The sequence below is a fragment of the Prinia subflava genome, chromosome 4 (assembly GCF_021018805.1).
Source record: "Prinia subflava isolate CZ2003 ecotype Zambia chromosome 4, Cam_Psub_1.2, whole genome shotgun sequence".
Classification (NCBI taxonomy): Eukaryota; Metazoa; Chordata; class Aves; order Passeriformes; family Cisticolidae; genus Prinia; species Prinia subflava.
This window is the reverse complement of record NC_086250.1, coordinates 8,781,012-8,801,694: the sequence shown is the minus strand read 5'-3', so window position 1 is coordinate 8,801,694 and position 20,683 is coordinate 8,781,012. Positions and strand designations below refer to the sequence as shown.

At 37.5% G+C, this 20,683-nt stretch overlaps 1 protein-coding gene across 6 annotated transcripts in view; it reads right to left on the bottom strand.

The window, feature by feature from the left end:
* CCDC91 (coiled-coil domain containing 91) overlaps positions 1 to 20,683 on the bottom strand; it is a 116,393-nt gene that overhangs the window by 71,550 nt on the left and 24,160 nt on the right. For all 6 annotated transcript variants that reach the window (XM_063395368.1, XM_063395373.1, XM_063395371.1 and 3 more), the window contains 3 exons: positions 17,119 to 17,276; positions 14,863 to 15,030; positions 12,701 to 12,805 (listed from right to left, as the gene is read on the bottom strand). In XM_063395368.1, coding sequence (XP_063251438.1) covers positions 12,701 to 12,805; positions 14,863 to 15,030; positions 17,119 to 17,276 — 431 coding nt within the window. The remainder of the gene's footprint in view (positions 1 to 12,700; positions 12,806 to 14,862; positions 15,031 to 17,118; positions 17,277 to 20,683) is intronic.

Below are 20,683 nucleotides of genomic sequence, written 5' to 3'. Positions count from 1 at the left end.
AGAGAAAAGAGGGATATGAAATAAAATCAAATGCTTATCAATTAGACCGTACTGTCCAAACCAGAACATAAACATCATCTGCAACTGAACTCCAAACATTTTCCTCCATCAGAGAACTGCTATCAAGCTGTAAAATTCAAGATTAACTTGTTGGTTATTTGTTTTACTTCCTGAAGAAGTCATAAATAGTCTAAGCATGAAAGGGGAGAAAAGATATCCAGAGACAGAAGTTACACCTTTGCCAGAGAAAACAAAGAAGTATATAAAGAAAACAGGAGAACCAACTACAGCTCACTTATTTTAAGATACTGCTATGGATTCTGCAAGAAAGGGATTTTTGCCTAACCTCAGAAAAATTCCAGCTGGAAGGAAGCACCTCTCACAGTCCAGAAAAAGGTATCCAGATCACAGATACATAGATTTTATGAGAAGTCCTTCTCACTCCAGTGTATCTTAGGGAACTAGTAATGCAGCTCCACATTCTGAACTCTATTTTGCTTCCTGTAAAACCTCACACTGAACATGGATAGGTTTTATAGTACAAACTCCTATTCTAACATGGCAGATACAGTGAAAACCACCAAAAATGTTATATTCCATACAACAATTATTTAAGTTTACAGTAACTGATATTTTGACTAGTTTACAATTTCAAATACTGCATTAATCAGATTTTTGGTTCAGGCATTCCTGACCCTGCCCTTAAGTGGCAATGAGGTAGGCCAGATTGGAGTAAAATATTCCAAATCATTCAGCCTGGGGAATATCCCCTGGACTGGAGTTACAACTTTAGTGACTGGGAGTAGACTATTTATTTTTCTCAGTTTATGACCAAAGTATTAAATCACAAAATCACACAATCATTCAGGTTGGAAGGAACCTCTGGAGGTCATGCAGCTTAACCTCCTGCTGAAAGCAAGATCAACACTGAATTCAAACCAGATTGTTCAGATCCTTGTCCAGTGAGATCTTGAAAAACTCTGAAGATGGGGATTTCACAACTTGCTGGCTAAGACATCGCAGTGCTGATCTTAAATCATAAAATACTTTTTTTCTTATAACGAGTTACAACTTCCCATGTTTCAGTTGATCACTGTTTCCTGCTACACACCTCTGCAGAACCTCCCTGGCTCCATTTTTCTGACAACTTTGTAGGTATTGGCCATCTGCTGTTAGATTTCCTCTAAGCCTTCTCTTCTGCAGACTGAGTCAGTGTACACTGCAACCCTCTCATCCAAAATCTCAGAGTTTCATCACAGAAGGCAATCAGGTTGGCCAGGCATAATTTATCTTTTGGTAAATCCACGTTGGCCGTTTCAAATCACCTTGTTCATGTACCCAGAAACGGCTGCCAAGACCAAATACACCATGATACTCCCAAAGACCAAGAGGCTGGCGTGCCTGGATCCATCCATCCGTCATCCTCTTGTCTCTTTCCAATAATCAGTGGCTTCCCCCAGCCTCTGAGTTATGCAGAACTCTCTCCTGGTGACAGCCAACTCTCATCACTCCTGAGCTCTGTGGTCTGAAGCTGCTCCTTTTCACAAACGACACCTCTTCCCTCCCATTCCTTTTTGCTGAGCTGGTGAAGCTCTGGCTCTGCTTGCTTCCCAGACACCGTGCATTTGTATGTGCACATTTGGCATGGGTGCCCAGAATCCAGCCAATTGTTGTGCTGGTTGATACATGAGAGCCTGCTTTGGATTATTTCTTTCACCACCTCCCACCTCTGAGGTGACTAAACCCCTGCTTACAAATAGATGTTAAACCCACAAGTGGGAGGAGAAAGAAAGTCTTGCTTTGCTCTTTTACAAGCAACACATAAGATGGACAAATTAAGATGACAGTATTTCATCCTCAAGAATGTGTTAATGAACTTGGGCTTGATTAGCAAAGATGATGACGACACCTCACAACATCAATTTGCCTGACATCAATGCAGTTCCAATTCTACAGTATTTGTAATAAACCAACCAACCAAACAACCAAACAAACAAACAAAAAAACACCCCCGACCTCCCCCACAAAAGCCCCTTATACTTTGGAGCCTAGATATAAACCTGGGCATCTAAAGAGCAATCCCAGGTGAAAACTCTAACATACATTTATTAATTTCTGTATTTTAATTACTGAGAAACACTGATGGTACTGAACTAACAGCAAAACTAGTTACTCTACGGAAGAAAAGTTATGATTGAGAATGTGGGATAGGCAGAAAATCTAATCAAGCTTTTTTTTTTTAAAAAAAGATAAATTTAACCTAATCTCTTCCTCAAAGCAAAGCAGTCTCACTAAAATCACAAAAACCAAAGTCAAAATCTTTTCTTTTTTTTCTAAGTTAAGCCAGAAAACATCAGATGTAATATTTGGAAAGAGTCAGCAATGATTGATGCCACTTCAAGTTACTTAGAAGTAACTAAAAGCTATGTTGGGTTTTAATTTTTTTGTGTGTGGTTTTTTTTGTTGTTTTTTTTTTTTATTAAACTGTGATTTGAAAAACACAGATCTATTAAATTTTAAAAATTACAGATCATTAAGCTATGTCAGCTAATCCATTTTTAAAATGTATTACTATTGACCACAAAAAGCAAATGCATTCATACAGAAAATTATTCAGAATTCTAAAGTTACAGTGAAAATAACAAAAATACACATATATCTGTGTTTTTCAAAATAGAGTCTAAGAGTAATACAACTCAAGATTCTTGACACTTTTATACACTCCATTTACTTCTTCATCTTGATGGTATTAACACTTAAAACTGAAAGAAATATTCTTTGATAAATGCACAAATATGAGGCAGGGGCTGACCTTCCCATTACTGTATCTGACATTCATTCACTCTCCATATATTTTCCTTGATGCCTTCTCATTGTTTCTAGAACAACCCTCACTTTCTTCCACTGCTCACTCTGCTTTTCCCTCCAACTATGTTAAAACCACGATCCTCATATTTAATTTTTTTATTTTGAACAACAGTAATTCCACAGCTCCCTCTTTAATCTGTTCAATATGATGCAGCTAAAAAGGCAACCTCTCCCTTTCCCCCCTAAAAAAAACCCCAAAACCAAAAAACCCCACCAAATATCCCAGAGCAGCCAAAACTTTCCCTCCCCAGTAAGAACCCTTTTGTTGCTGAGTGAGTGAGAGGGAGAAGCAGAGGGATTCTAATTTGGACACAGATATTATTTCCTCTAACTCTACAAACCCAGACCATACAAATGCTGCCCCTTTCGAAGTCCCTCAGTTCACTCCTCCAAGCCAGCTGGCAAGGAGGCAAAAACAAGCTCACTCTTCCTTTGTTGTATGTGAGAAATTAAAATGTAAATATATATTTTCAAAAGGCTGTAGCATTAGGACTGAATTTGACAGCAATCTTGAGCTGTGTTTTAGCTTGGTTTGAAACTTCTTGGTATTTTACACTACGTCAGACCTCCCACAAATTGGCTTACCCAGATGAGAAAAATCACGATTAAGACACGTTCTTGTTCTGAGCAGCTCCCCTCTTCAGAGGGGCACAAACATTGCTTACAGTAAGGCTCTTGGCTAAAAGTGTTTTCAAAAAGGGAAAGCAAATCCTGCTGGAATATAGCCTTCTCAACTGGATGTATGCAGATTTATTAAGCATATGTAAAGGGATTTAAAGGACTGGAGGCCACATTTAAAAATGTCAAGTAGTGCAGCACCAGTTAAAAACGCAAAATATCATAAAAATGAATAAAAATTTTATTCTTCCTTAAAAATATTACTGGGTTTCTGTTGTGCAGTGGAAGATTCATCAGCTATGTCAGTGATTGGTACAGGATAAGATCATTTAATTGGTGGTGGCAGAACAGGACTGTGTTGAAAGTTGATAAAATATTGTCACAGGAGTTGTAATACACCTCAAAGAGCTGCTATTTTTATTTAACAAATAATCATTTCTCAAAAGAATGTGAAAGGCAAATTTGATGTAAGCAAGAGGGCAAGTGCATCTAGACCCCCATTGATGAGAGAACTCTGTAATGAAAATATGTGAAAAATGAGATGTCTTTAGACTACTCCTGTAGTCTTTGTTAGCTAAAATATCCCCTTTCTTCCTGCATGGGAGATGTCCACTGCATTTCTGGCTGAATTCCATAAAGCCCTGAATAATTTTCCTCAGCTGACAACTGTCACCACATTTAAAAAAAATAACAGCATAGGATATCTTAGATGAATCTCTCCTAAAACAACACCACAGAATGTGTTAAAGTGACAGAGTTGAAATGTGTCTTTACAAGCAGTGAGTCCAAGTCCCAGGGACCTGGGGAACTCCTCCCCAGCCCAGCTGAACGCAGCTGTTTTCCCACTGGGGATTCTGTGCAGGTAGTGGAACTCCCAAGGGGCAGAGATGTAATCACACTCCATAAGAAACCCCGGAATTGTTCCCTCTGCTGACCTTTCTCAGGTTTGTTTTGTTTCTTTGTTTTATTTACTCTTTTAAACAAAGTATTTCGCAGAAGTACTTCACAAAGTATTTTCACAAAAAGCAGGCATCACGCACTGTCTGGAAGAAGGTTTTAGCTCAAAAAAAAGGAAATGGATGTCCTCTTCTGCTTATCACTAACAAGAAGGCTCTTCAAGCATTAAAAGTACCTTTCTAGTTAAAGTTTGAATTTAATGGGAGTTTCAGAACATTCTCCATTCTTTGCTGCTTATGAGTTCAAATTGTGTTTTCCTTCTTCCCTGATGTTATCAAGACTTATTGCAAATTCTCTGCTGAGCAGGTCAGTGGAAATTTGCTTTTCAGTGACACACTCAATTCTTACTTATCTCAAAAGTCACACAAACTCAGCCCTTTGAAAACGTAGCACAAAAACTGTGTGCTCCCTACATAAACAGGAAGTACATTAAGCACAGACTTACTGGCTGAAATTATTCTTAAACTATAAAAAACATTATAATAACTGAAGAAATTCAGAATTTCTCTCAGTCCTTTATTGCAATGTCTTAGATTATTTTTTAACCATTATTCAGACCTATTTCCTTTTGTCATTATGGTACTCACTTCTGGAAATTTATGTTGATCATCCTAACCAACTGTTTGCCTGAGAATTTGTAATGCATATCCAAACCCAAATCACTCCATGTGTTTTTCAATACATTCAAGTAATAGGTTTGTTTTTAAGGAATTGCATAGAACTGGGAAAATCTGTTTTATCACAATATCCTCCAGGTTTAAGACCAGATGTTCTAGTTTTCGTTAGTATCAGCTTTCTTTCAGTGATAAAACTTTTGCCAAGAATAGTAAAAAAGTTCTCAGTAGTTTAAGCACATGATTATTTTAAATGTCACATGCTCTTCTGGACCTTTTAAGCCTTTAATGAGGAAAATACCTTATACAAATCTCAGCAGCAAAATGTTATTTATTTATTTAAGAGCAGCAACAGTAAAGTAACCAATATTTTATCTCTGGAACTGCTTTCTCAATATCAGGAGTAATATAGAAGTGACCTGTTACACATCTTTGCAGTAGTTTAAAATATTAGTTATTTGTTGACACTTTGCCTACATATTAACATTTTGGCAGTTCCCTCAAATAAAAAAAAGTAAAGGCATAATTAATAAGGAAGTTTCCAAGGTAACTCAGAAGGGATGAATAAATTCAACTTTGATGTGTAAATCACAAGAGTTTCTTGGCTATGCAGTAACTTCCAGGGTGTGAATTAGTTAGATTAGAATACATTTATACAAATATATTTGCTTAATACTTGGCAAATTATACATTTCAGCTGGGTTTAGAAACACAAGTAAACTGTGTTTCAACACCAAGTGCATAGTATATATAAATAAAATTTAATACAGATTGAAAAAGTAAATTTAAAGGTGTAGCAGGTTAATTAAGCAATAAAAATTTCAGTAATGTATTAAGATGCATTCTGCAGTCATTCATAGTTTATTAAGGAATTATAAACCAAATAAGATGACTTAACAGGTAAAGAGCAATGAAGGGACAATCCTTCAAATTTCTCCCCAAAATATCATGCTGATATTTGCTGTGCATCTTATGCCTCCAAGTGTGTAAACAGGAAGTACAAAATTTTTTTTAAAGTATTGATTAATTTTGGCTAAGATTTACTATTTTGGAGGTGAGTAATGCTCAGGTACTCACAATAATTATCCTGTCTCAGATGCCTTACGCTGAACACAAACACGACTGGAGAGGACCAGGGACACGGAGATGCTTTGGCACCATTCCCTGTATTTTTTTAAGGAGGTGCATACCAAGTAACAGATAACTGTCCTACAAGCATTGCAACATTTAAACTGTTAAATCATCTTGTCTGGTTCACTAATAAACTATGTTCATTAATAAACTATGAATGCCTGCAAATTGCAGAAGATTTTATTGCTCATTAACCTGCTACACCTTTAAGCTTACTTTTTCAATCTCTATTGAATTTTATTTATGTAACAGATAACTGGCCTGAAGCATTGTCTTAGCAGTGCAGTTACCTAAGCTCCTTTCTACAGGTTTCTTTTTAGATAAATTTTGCATATTTTCATTGTCCCCTAAAAAATCCAACAAGACACAACTCCTATAAAAGCTAGAAAAACCTGCATGTGAAAACCTTGATGAGACAAGACTGGTGGTAAAGAACTCTAACCAATCAGTGCTAAATCATAACCTTCTTAAATAGAACATCCACATTACGCAGGAGAAAAAGTAAAAGATTATTCCCTCTCAATGCACTGGCTGTGAATGTGCAAATGAAGATGTGCAGTAGCTGTGACCAGCTTGTAACACACTGAACATAAATCACCAAATGCACTCAAATATATCCAGGATGCTCTGGCATAAAACACATCAGGACACGTACAAAGCAGACAGGACACAAAACTTGGTTTAAAAAACCCTGTTGCGCTAGCACCTACTTGCACACTAAGAAAATGAAGGTTATTTAAGCATGATTTTCTTGAATAATTTTAAAATCAGGGAGGCAAAGGAGGCACATAAGTGTAAAAAAATAAATGTTTGGCATGCCCTGTGACTGTAACTGAGTATCAGATTATAAGACAAGTCAGGCATCTCAAAGCTGTTAAACAACAGCACAACAACATAGGAGGTATATTTTAAAACAAAATTAGAAGGCTTAGTCTTACATCCACTCTTCTAATTAATAGTTCTGAAACAAGACAACAAAATTAATAAAAGAATTGAAGTTCAAAAGGAATACATAAGGCAAAAGTGCAGAATCTTTCCATAATAGAAATAAAAAGTTATTTTTCCTCATGGATGGAAAAATAATTTAGAGGAAAGAAGACATCAAAACTGAGGGGGGGTGGCGAGGGTAGGGGGGAAACAAGCCAAAATGTAAACAGCTCTGAAATTATTAATAAATAAAGACTTTTATAAAACGAGACTCTGAAAGAAGAGTATAGAGAGTAACATTAAAAAAAATTAAAGGTGAATAAATAAACGTGAGGTATCTGGCACTCACTTGAAAAAGAGGTGGGCAAGGGATTGTTGCCATATCCATAAATACCTTTAGCAGTTCAGCAAAAAGATGCACTGCTATCTGTTAAAGTGTCTTTTCTGAAATTCCCCCCTTTTCCATATTCCATAATTTTAAACCCTGCTGTGACCCGTGAAATTTCCTGGAATCTCATTTATAAATTTGTTTGCAGGTACAGTACATAAACTTTTTTTCACACCTATTTTTTTTTTTTTGTTATTAACATTCTGTCTCCTCTATGTCTGCACCTAAAACCAACCTAAATATTTTCTTAGAAGATGGTGTTTAACAGGATGTAAGTCATATATTAGTTTTGTAAGAAAACATACATTTTCTAGTACTCCAGCCATAAAAACCACCTACCTCCAAGACCTGTTTCCAACCTCCTGCAGAACACCTTTTCCAGGATCATAAATGCACTCTCCTGGAAGGAAAGACCAGGGAGGTGATGACAGGGTGTCGCCTCGTGTGTGAGGGAGGAGTTGGAATGTGAGGAGCTCTGCTTTGGGGTAGGGGATCAGTGAAGGGTTTGGGGGTCAGGATTAGCAGGCAGGGCAGCAAAGTGGGAATTGCTGTGCCAGACAGTCTCCAGAGGGATGAGGCAGGTGAGAGAGCAGGAGGGAGCCTCATGTGACTCCTCACGAGGAAGGTTTCCAACCCCAGAACCTGCCGGTGGGACAACACAGTGATCCAGGGGATTCCTGGGGCACATGGATGACAAACCCAGGCACACAGGGAGTGAGGAACAGTGCACGAGGCACTCTGTTGGACCTGAGCCCTGAAAACATGGAAAGACTCTCCGAGGATGTGAAGATCTGCCCTGACTGCAGCGGCCATGAGATGGTGAGTCCAGGAGAAGGGCAAAATCAAGGACCACAACATTGGACTTTGGCCTCTTTGGGATCTGCCTGGGCCATGGGACACAGCCCTAGAGAGAAGGCTCCAAAAGGGATGGTTCCCGCTCAGGGATGATCTCCTCCAAACTCAAGAATGGTCCAGAGGGACATGCAGGAAGTCAAGCACAGGCAGCAGGAGGCCTGCATGGATGAACATCCCTAAACTCTGACATAAACGGGAGTGGAAGCACTAACTTCAAAAACAAGGAGACAGACACAACCAAATATCCATCCTGGTTTATATGAATTTGTGGAATATATGGGTCTAATATATAAAAACCTCCAAAACAACAGGCAATATTAATCAAAGTAAAAATAAAGTCATCCCTCAGAGTTAAGAGGGATCAAACTGGCCCAAAATCTCAGGTTTACCATTTCCTATCTTTACATAACTGCATTTAAAGACTTTTCCTCACAATTTTAAGCTGTATAATTTAAATGTGACATTTGTACAGGTATTCAAATAAAGATTTCCCCAAAACATCCAAAGCTACGGAAATACATAAATGAAACAACATCTAACACCAGCAATGACTGAACTTGGGTTATTGTTACCTTTAATCCCAGCTAGGTGTTACTGCATGTCCTAGGGAACTTCCTTTGGATCACTCTGTTCTGTCAGTTTTCCTCAGGATAATCTTCCTCTCCTGCCTTTCTGAAACACCACTCAAACAAGGAGCCTGCCTATCTGACTCACTTTCTTACACACAAAAATGTTATGTAAAGTGAAGTCACACAACCAACCAATTCATTTCTAATCATGATTCTTTGCAATAAGCTATACTGCTACATAAAATAAGCATATTTAAGTCCCTTTTTAAATAAAAAAATAGGATATTCCCTAAAGAAAGATGGAACAGAAACAATGGTTTCCAAAATAAAAAATATTGTTGGTGTTTTCATAACAACTACAGATTTCTTAAGTTGGAAGACCAGAAGTCTGTTGTCAAAAGATAAAATTTATTTCAAAAAGAAGGGTCACACCACAGCAACTATATTGCTGTTTAGAAAAACAGCCTGCTTAACTTCCAGAAAGGGATGATGATGGGAAAAAATGTGTAGAACCGCAAATAGAATTTTCCAGTGGCAATGCAGCACTTCTTCAAATGTGACTGTGTGCTAAATCAAACAAATAGCAGGGAAAAGTATGATCCAGTTCTTAGTGAATCATCAAAACCAGTTGTCTGTAGATAGACCAAACATCAGGGGCCTTATCAGCTAAACAATCTCTCCAAAGAATTAAGTTCCTGCTCAGAGCAGATGAAACCAGGCCCTATTTTCCTTCTCAAATTAAGTGTTCCCTCACTGATTTGCAAACAGGAGAACATCACCTACTGAAAAGGAATGTCAATTTTGCTATTGATGGCTTTCATTGTATTTGCAATTTGTAAAATTGGAGTTTGGTAGTTTTAAAATTTAAAAGCAGCATTTGCTTATTTCTACAACATATTGTAATGTGGTTACAACAAAATTTTAGATTTCTAGGATTAAGTGACCACTAAATCTGCAATATCTTCAAAACCTTGTATGACTTACTAGCCCCAAATGACTTAAAATATGTAACAGTCTAAGGAAGAGCTGAAGTGTTAAAAGTTGAGATAAAAATATATACTTTGATCAAAAAAAGGGAAAAATATAAAACTGACATACCAAACAAGAACACATAAAAATCAGACATACATTTGCACCTGTTTCTCTCCTGTCTAAACTGGGCAAGGAATGATAAGGCTAAGATTGCAACTGTATGGTTGCAACACTGCACACAAGTCAAACCCCCTAAATTTACACTTCCCACAGCAATTTTAACTCAGTTTCGATTTGCAAGTAAAGAAGTTAGAAATATACTGCGTTATTCTGCCTCTTAAACAGTACAAACACTCAAGCAGGAATGTGGGAATCATAACTCTAATTTTATAAGCTTATATGAATTCAAGATCTCAAAGAGACCACTGCATTAAATATCAAAACAATTCTATAATACTAGTTAATAGCGATTTGTTTATTCTGTTTATGAACCCACTGCTGCCCCTTTATTGTCTCTGGTTGCTGCAGTTACATATGGGAATAATGGTTAAGAATGTGAAAATACTACATGGTCTGTTCAATCTTGATTTTTTTAAAAGCTGATTTTATTTAGATGAAACATAGAACTTTTTACCTTTCGGTTTTACACAGTGATAAATGTGGCAACACACTATTCTCATCCATTGGTTAAATGTTAACACTGTATCAAAGACTTGGAATTCTCCCTCCCATACTAAGGGACAGTGATTATCACTACCCTTCAATTCTTCAATTTTCAGAACTACCAAATTCAGTTTAAGGCTTTTTTCACACCCATGGTAAAGAAAGTTTGTGACTAGTCCAGAACAAAACTTGCTTCATTAGAATGCCAACCCAGCTTAGAGAAATATTTTTATGTTCCTACCTTGCCTTTCAAACTTATATTTTCTACATCAAAAAACCTAAAGCATATTTAATGAATGCAATTTTGTGAGAACAAAATTGTGATAACATAACTGTCACCCTTGACTGAGGCTGCAACCAACAGGAAAAGATGTATTAAAAAACAGAATATTGACTTAGCTGACAAAGATCAATGAAATCTTCTCTCAGAACTAAGCACAGTACCTTCTTCAAAAAAGAAAAGGGTCTTATCTAAATATCACCTTGTTAAAAATCTGATTCACTGACTGGCTTTGTTATATCTAGAGCAGCTTTTGAGAGCTCGCTGTCACAAGTGCCAGAAGCCAGTTAATTAGTAAATATAAAGGTGCATGAAACAGTGCATGTTCATGTAAAAGGCAGTTAGAAAAGTCTCCTGAGGCACTGGTTTTATCCTTTTTACTCCAACATTAACACAGCAATTTCATTTAAAAGGAATTAAGTCAGCGCACACCTACAGCTTTGGATGCTGGCATTGATTCCATTGGAAACCTCATCCTGAGAGTTCCCAAAGCTGTGCCAGAGGCACCACTGCAGTCTCTTTAAAGCTTTTCAGGTCAACAGCTCTAATAACCAGCTGCTTCTCCTGGAAGAGGCAGAGCCAGTGGGACAGACATCTGTCCTCGGGAGCTGCCAGCTCTGCTCAGTGTGTGGCCGCAGGTGGGGACCCGAAAGACAGAAGAAACTGAAAGCTGTAGTAACAGAAGGCATCCACAATCCAAGTCTCATGAAAACAACTTTAACAGGCAGCTCTTAGAAACATGACTCGCTTTCCTTCTCTGATTTGATTCTGGCTGTACCCAGAAGACAACAAGAGGAAGCACATGAGCATTTCTACAAAGTTAAAGGTCATGACCCTTTTATTGCCATTTTTGAAAATTGCAGTACTTAACTCAATGAGTTACGATACAGACTGATAGCTGCAAACTTCAGTAGCATTTTCACTATTCAAATTCATAGTGCTCTTCAAGCAGAAGTAAGTATTAACAAAATGAAATCCACCCACTCTATTGTTTAGAATAACCAACAATTTTAACTACTATGGTACTCCATAAATCATGAGGGTTTTAAGTTAAGCTTCATTTTATATCATGGTTAAGCAAACATTTCTTTCATTGAGTGAAGTGTTACACACAAAAAAGGAAAAAAAACCAGTATTAGATAATTATATTACTGTAAATTCCAGAATGTACTGCTGTCAGGAATTCAAAACAAATCATTACAGCAACCCTTTAAGTACAAATGGGAAAAAACCCCAATAGCTAATAAAGATCATTCATAGCAGCCAGAAAATTAAGTGAAGCTGAGTTACAGACACAAACTTCTGACATGCTGAAACATAGCTTGCTTTGCTGTAACACTGGAAGATGACTGAAAACGTCAATGAAAATTTTGTCTGGGGTGTAAAACTTTACACATGTGTTTAATAGATGTTAACTTTTACAATGGAAACAATTCTAATTCCATTGTCTATCATCTAATCACATTTCACAGATATTTATTATGAAGCATGAACTATTCAATATTGAAGTTAGGTGAGATAGCACAACCAATTGGCCATGGCCCTCTAGAACCTGCTAAGTCAATCTGTTAAACACAACTACTGAGCAAAGTGGTTTTCTTTCCATCTCTTTTATGCAATAGATACTAATAAGAAAGATTGATCTGAGTTATAAAAATGTAGTTACGCAAGTGGGATATTAAACTTACACTCCTGCTAATGTAAAAGATCAGGCTCCTATCTAGAAACCTTAGAAATTCTTTACATTCAAAAGGATTTGGAGCAGGCCCACAGATGCCTAAAAGAGTATTTGTTGGACAAAAACTTACTCTATACAAAACCCTCCTGAAAAACAAGGATACTACAAGAAAGAAATTACCTGGAGTGTCTTGTAATGATCTTGATGTGGAAGCATTTTTTCTTTTTTTTCCTTCAAGAAATCCATTTCTAACACACTATGTTTTTCCAGCAAATATTCCAGTTCCTATAAAATTTGCAAAATAAAACACATGAAATTACAAACATTTGAGAATTGTGAAAATACAGATTCATTCAACCATTCAAACTAATTTAATTTCTGATAACTGTGATATTTGCTGTCTTAATTATCACAGAGATAAAGGGTTGTGCAAGAAAGATCTGACTGCAATCTTTAAATTGAGACAACATTTTCCAAGTGTGAGGCATTCAAAACCCAAGGCATGTCCCATGTATAAGGAATGACCTATATGAAGTGGCCAAGGCACCCTTAATAACATCCTCTAACTTCTTCCGAACCCCAAAGGGTTCAGGCAGCTGGACCTGTTGTCACAGGTCCCTTCCAACTGGAACGATTCTCTTCTATTCTATTCCAATTATTTTCATATTTTTTATATCTTGCTCTGCGTTTCTGCACTTGAAAAGCAGCATATTAAATGTACTGTCAGCAAATGTTTTCACTGAAAAAGGCAGGAATCCTATGACATATGTGCATGCATACAATGATCCCTATCTACTTCTCCAAAATGAATAAAATCTTAAAATATTCTGGGATCTTGCAGACAGCCACTCTGGAAGCCTGCCCAACATGAACCAGTAGAGAGGAAGGAGAATAACAACACTGGCAACAAACTTCAAAATTATTTGCTGTACAAAGAACTAAAGATTTTGATTTTTCCTTAATGCAGCCATTGGTGTTATACATAAGCTGCTGGCATCCTTTCAGCTGCTCAAGAGCAACTATTTCTCCAAGCCATGCAGGAAGCCAGTATAGAAACAAATGACCTGCCAGGTCACTGCACAGCTATTCAAACAAAAGCATGACTGAGAGGGTCATGAAGAGGACAGAAAAGAGCAGGTCTGCTTAGTTCAACCCTGCTTTTGGACTAAAGAGTCAAAACAGTTTGAGAGGTTCCACTGGTGAGATGGAAACAGACTGGGGAACACCCATCCAAAGCCTCTCTCTCAAGCTACCTCCTCTTCCAGCCTGTATTCCTGCCTCCCTTCCAACCTTTCCTTCATACACTTAGCAAAACCAGCCCATTGCAGACCTCCTTGTGCTTGGCTCCAGTTATTCACCCTCAATTTCATTTCCAACAAGCCCTTCGCTCCTTCCCCAGCACAACTCGAGGCCTCCCAAAAAACAGTATCAAGAATAACAGAAGTTAAACTCACTCTCCCATGCCTCAGTGACCTTTTGCTAACTCAGATGCTAACTCAGGCACAGCCCTGCTTGGTGCTCTTACTGTATTCAGGTCAGAAGGACTATGAAGAATTTAGCTACTGGAGCTGCCACCCCCCAAAAAAATCAAAACAAAACTCGTGCTGAGAAAGCTTGTATCTCTTTTTTTCCCCTTTTCTTATCAGTTAGGCTAAAAAAGTACCATTTTTCCTGAAACTTTAGAAAAATTCAGCCTAAAACAGACACTAGACATAAAAAAACCCCATATTTCAGCTAAATTGAGTGGTGTGCCCAGTTCTGGCCAGTCTCTGGAGAGCATCCAGAAAAGGACAATAGGGATGGGGAAGGGTTTGGAGCAAAAATCTGATGAGAAGAGGCTGAAGGAGCAGTGGGGGCTCAGCCAGGAAAAAGCAGAGGTTCAAGGGGATCTTCTCTCTTGTAGCCAGGTGGGGTTCAGTGTCTGCTCCCAGGGAACAAGGGAAGGACAAGAGAAAACAGCCTCAAGCTGTGCCAGCAGAGGTTCAGGTTGGAGACCAGGAAGAATTTCTTCCTGGAAAGGGGAGTCAGGCACTGGCAGGGGCTGTCCAGGGAGGTGGTGGAGTCCCCATCCCTGGAGGTGTCCAAGGAATGCTTGGATGTGGCACTCAGTGCTCTGTGCTGGTGACGAGATGGGGATCACTCACAGGTTGAACTCGATGGCCTTCAAAGTCTTTTCCAGCCTTGACAATACTATGATTCTAAATTTGGCCAGTTTCTTCAGAATTTGGCTAATTTCCATGAAAAAAATGAATTTCAAATTAATTTTAAACCTCTTCCACCTCCTATATATTTAATATTCCTATATAAATGCCAAATGTTTTCATTCAAAAGATCATTCATACCTTTTTGATTTTTAGTTTTTCTTCTTCAGCACTGCAAAGCTTGATTTCGAGGTTTGCAACAGCTTGTTGAAGGCAGCTCTTGGGTTCATTTGTTCTCTTTGTCTCAGCATCTGCTAAAGTCTTGTCTTCAATTACATTTGAAGAGGCAACTGGAATATCTGCTTGAGTCTAATTCATAGGAGAAAAGTGGAACTGAATCATCTCTCTCAATGCATCAGGGAAACAAACTCTCCTTGGATTAGTCATTCCATGTTTTCACCCAGTGCACACTGCAAACAGTGGTCACAGAAAGGGAATACAGAGGGTTTGTGCTAAAATAAATATCTCATCCTTAGGCTAGACTAACAGAATAAAAGTAATTCAGACATGTCTACAACATTTAGTTACTGCTCTTTCAGTAAACTGTAGAAGAACAGAAAACAGCAGAAATGCTGATGATAAACCCACACTGAATCTGAACACACACTTAGTCTGAAGTAACTAAGTGTATTTCTTATTTTTCTGTAAGATTACCTAACTAAATGACTTTATAGTTTTAAAAAATACCCCTAAGCCTTAGTGTTCTGGAATAACCCAAGTGCTCTTTCCAGAGAACACAAAAGCTAAAATTGCTGGCCTAGCTCAAACAAGAAAGGTTGAAGGTTATTCACTGTTAGCCAAGATTGAAAAAAAAAAGGCAGGATCTGTGGTGACTGAAGAAAATCACTTTTTGATCACCCTGCCAGTAAAAGAAATTTACTTATCAAAACTTTGTCGAAGAGCCAGATGAAGAGCCTTCAACACAGAAAATTACCCTGGCTGGCATCAGTCAAAAAAAGAAAACAAACACTCCTCCCTCTAAAGAAAAAAAACCCCATAACTTTTGGATTTATAAATTTCTTTGATATCATTTGCATCTGAGCACATCTCTTCCTCACTTTTTATAGGCTTTCCCCAGAGCATTAGCTTGTGAACAAACAAAAAATGGTAACTAACTAATTAAATAATTAATTCCCAATTGGTGCCATGGTCTTTCTGGAAGTGTGAACTGCAAATGCTCCTCAAAGGAAAAGAGTAAGTCCCAGTTAAAGTAAAACCTGTATTTTGTGCATGTTGTTTAAACACCTCTAAAGAAATGCTTTTAAATGATCAGAAAATGAAAATCTGACTTAATCATGGAATTCAGCTTTCACCAGGTGCAGCCTTAACAATTGATGAGCCTAACTAAAGAATAAGAAACCAAGGAAGTGCTGAAAACAGGAGGGTTGACAACTAGCCCAAACCACTGATTGGTTCACAGTGAGGCAAGAGCATTTTCTAATTCAAGTATATCCTAACCTGCATCCTGAAACAGGAAGTTTACAATGAATTAACACATTCAAATGGCGCTCACTGCAGTTAATGGCAATAAAAAGTTCAGATGGTTGAATCTATTCCAGTCTCATCTGCAGCAGTTCTTGCGAGTCTGACAGAATTCTTGTGATAATCTCCAGGCAGAAAGGCTTTTTTCTTCCTTGCTCACCTAGTTGTTTAGTTAAAAACTATAGACATTTTCACATTCCAGAAAGAAACAAAGATTGGTTCTCAGCAGTACTGCAGCCACAGGGAGAGATTAAGATCCCACAACTAGGACTGTGTCAGACCAGCAAAAAAAAAACCCCAAACCCAACTTTAAAAATAATGGGGAAAAAATTATATAAAACAAAATAAAATGCAACCACCCTGAGATTAATTTGATTATAATTAGATAAAAATTAAATGTTAATTTTCTAATCATAGAATGTTTTCGGCTGGAGGGACCTTGAAGATGACCTCATTCCAACACGCTGGCAGGGACAGAACACCTTCCACTAGAACAGGTTTATCTGAGCCCCATCCTTGAAAATCCTAAAAACCTAGTCCTAAAACCACTTGAGAAAACATGTAAGTATGACATATAACTACACTTGTAAGCTTTTCAGCTTTAACAGTAGCCAGGTGTTTTTAGAGAACCTCCCTTCTGATGTTTCATTCACACATGCTCAACACCATTAGCATGCCTTTAATATCTCTAACAAAGTTATTTCTCTTGCAGTTCATATCAAAGCAGAATGGTTTCTCTCAGTTATAGGCTTCATAAACAATTTAAAAATCATTTTACTTCAAAGCCTGCATCACAGAAATCCAAGGACCTTTTGCTTTAAAAAGCATTTCAAGCTAAATGTGCACAGGAAAGATGAGACACTGATATTTAATACATTGAGTTCCTGCACTGTAGCTCAAAAATTGTGGGTTTACCTGTACTTCAGGAACAGCTGGATTTATCACACTCTTGCCTGTTTGAATAGCTGTTGCCACATTATCACTTGATAAAATGAAGGAGTCAGAAGGAACCAGGCAGGAAGAAGGCACCGAGTGCTCCAGGAGAACATCAGGAGATCTATGGACTTCAGGTACTAAAAACAGAAAACAAACACAGTATGAAGAACCACCCCAAAATTAGTTCTGTTTCTGGAGTCTATGCCTCGTAAAATCTATCACAAGTTTAGTCCTACCAATGTAAGGTTATTTACCTCTTACAATCCAATTGCACTGAAGAGCAATTCCACACAGAGTTCCTGTGTTTTTCAGTAGTATCAATTTAAGGACATTCAAAATGGTAGTCACAATACATTTAGGCTTTTAATTTACACAGAGGTTTTACGAGACAACAGCTCTCCAAAGGATCACTTTTAACTCTGTATCTTTTGATTCACACAGCCCTTCAGCTTCAGCATGCTCTTTAATCAGTTTCAGTCAACTGGAAAACTATACTAACAATTTCCCAATTTTACACATTTTAAAAGTTAAAAAAATCCACAACTGTCTTAGAGGCTGCATACAAACAGCTTCACAAGACATATGATAAAGCAGATTTATATTTTATAAGAGATAAAAAGACAACAAAGTAAATAACTCTCTAGCTAATAAAACTTAAGTGGACTAAGAGCTCTTCCATACCAAATTCCAGCTGTACCATAAAAACCCTGAGCAGTGGATCAGCATTACCAACTTGGCACACCAGAAAGTCTTGTTTTTAAAAAAGACATAAACTAAAAAAAATAAGTAAAAAGCAAGAAAAAGAGAAAGTTTTGCCTACATTTTTAATTTAACAGCAAAGTCCTGTGAACTTTGACACAGTCAGCTCCAGGTGTGTATTTGCAATAGGCAACAAATAAAACATCCAATTGTTTCAGAAAAAGCAGCATCCATTATTATTACAACTCAGGCAACCTGTAAAAGATGCCACTAGCCTGGAGCAAGGCTCAGCCTCTGGATTTCACTGTTAAATACTGCAAAAGTTCTCAGCACAAACCAGTGCATACAACTGGCCTGGAGGCACTCAAAAGGACACAGTAATCCTTGAGTCCAGGCACTCTGTCCCATCTTCTTCAGCTCCCTGTTCTAGGATTCAGGTATAACATAGAGGAACGTGCAAACCTCATAGAATGAAAAGAAGAAAGAAAATAGACCATGAGGCAGAAAAGTTATCAGTAGGGTAACTGCAATGATAGTAGATTTGGATGTGGCCAAAAAAATGGAAAAAAAAAAATCACAGTTCAGCAAAAGATGGAAACTTGGCTGAAAAGCCTAGAGGAGAGTACATCAGCACACAGAACTGGAACCAGTTTAGGTAACTGCATTTTAATAGTTAACTCTTCTCCAGAACTGGAAACAGGACTTTATTGGATTTCTTTTTGGTACCTTAAGATAAAACTCCCCCCCCACCCCCCCCAATTCCAAATCTCTGCTTTCAAAGGCAGCTTCCTATAACAATTACCTACTCTGTTAGTTGAAGTGGCAGTGAAGTGACAAAGAAGATGATCTTTTTGTATCTAAATAAACATTAAATTCTCAGCTTTATGCTGTCTCTTAACGGCCTGACTCTCAGTTTTAAATCAATTTCCATCTGATGGAAAAAAAAATATACTAGGCAATTTCTGACTGATCAGGCAAGTGCTTCTCTTACTAAAACTGTCATCTCACATGGAAAAACTGAGCATGATCCTTGTGATGAGAGTGTTCAACCTTGGGTGAGGATTACCATAGCACAGGCATAATTCACAGATAAAGAATTTATCACAAGAGTAAAAACAGCCATGGAAACTGGGCACATATGAGGAATGCAGACTTGCTGAGATTAGAGCTTTAGGCATTCACATCTTCTGGGGTTTTCCAGTCCTAGAGATAAAACTCAGTTTTTCAGGTAGTAGAGTTTTACATGGAATCTTCTACAATCAGGTAGAGCTTTCAGTAGTTCTAATTATAGTAATGAATGCTTAGCATCTTGAAGGAGAAAAAAAAAAAAACAAACCAGAAATAAAATCCTCATTCCTTAAGTTGTAAAAATGAAACCTAGGAAATGAAGATCAACGACTGGTGCAGGTTTCTGAACATTGTGGTTTAAAATTTTCAACTAAACACATGACCTTGCAGAAGACAAGAAAAGGTGGCAACTCTCCAAGGTATCATTCAAACATCTTTTTTTACAAAACCTGCTTTTCACTTTTCAGCAATGCTAAAGATTCATAAATTAGACATTCCTAGAATTACATGTGCTATGTCTGTAATTCAAGCTCTCTTAATTCATTCCTCTTGTGTATATACTGGTGAAATTGCATTTTAGTTCAGCTCAAAATCTGCTTATAAAGAGAACCCCTTAATCATTCCTGCTTACCATGCCTTAGTTACCATAATGGAACAGTTTCACAACCCCTTAAACAAAAACTTGCCTCTGTTGGAACTACCTGACCTGACTCCAACAGGCTAAGTCTGATAGCCCTGATGAATTTCCAAAGACATTTACTGTTCACTGATCAGAGCTGCAGCACTATAGAGAAAAGAAGCATGCACTCAATCACAGGCACATCAAAAACCATAAGCCCAAAGAGGCTGAAGTAAGATGCTGATATAAGTTATTGCCAGAATTGTACTTAAAAAGTATCTAAAAATTTCTGAAGCCCTGGCTTCCCAATATTAAGAACATTCTGTCATAGGTTTGTAAGAACTGCCAGAACCATGCAGTTTGTTAATAGAAACAGAGAACAGGGACACCCTGCAATCTTGCTAATGCAAGGAAAATTCTGTGTCTTTATGCTGGTAATAAAGCTCAAACAATTATTAAAATTTCGTAGGGGATCAGAAATTCTGAAAACAAAACCAAGTGGCTGAACATGAACTCTTAAATCAACATTCCATTGAGTCTTATCCTTCATACTGAGTTTTGGAATGAAGACATCAAACATCAAATGTAGCACATGGGTAATATTTACTAATTGGATATCACTTATATCCAGCAATTAAGAAGTGTTATGTCAGCAGGGCTCTGAGCAAAAGACCATATAACAATTATTTGACATATTTTTGTAGAATGTTGCAAACTTGTAGCACAGTTCCTCTACATGAAGGCTTCAGCTGTTAAAAATAAAAAACCCAAGAAACAAAATTAAATTTCCTTCCTCAACTCCACTTGTTTTGATATTACAATTCAAGGACACTTTCAATTATACTGTATACACTGAATTCTACTCCTGAACATTTTCTGTTTGAAGTAACATTCAGGTTGAAAGATTGAGTTTAAAACTGGTTTTGTGTCCATTGTGGGAAAAACCACTCTGATGCACTCTCAAGATGATTTCTGATACCTCACAGCATGAAGCTGTTCCCTACATTTTGTTCTTCCAAAACCAAACTATTCTAGAAGAAAGATGATTACATTCTACTATCCTAACATTTTAAATCTACATGGTCCATGCTATCAAAAAGATAGTAAGAAGCCCAAGACCAATTTCAGGGGCAAAATTGCACTGAAATCACCATTGAG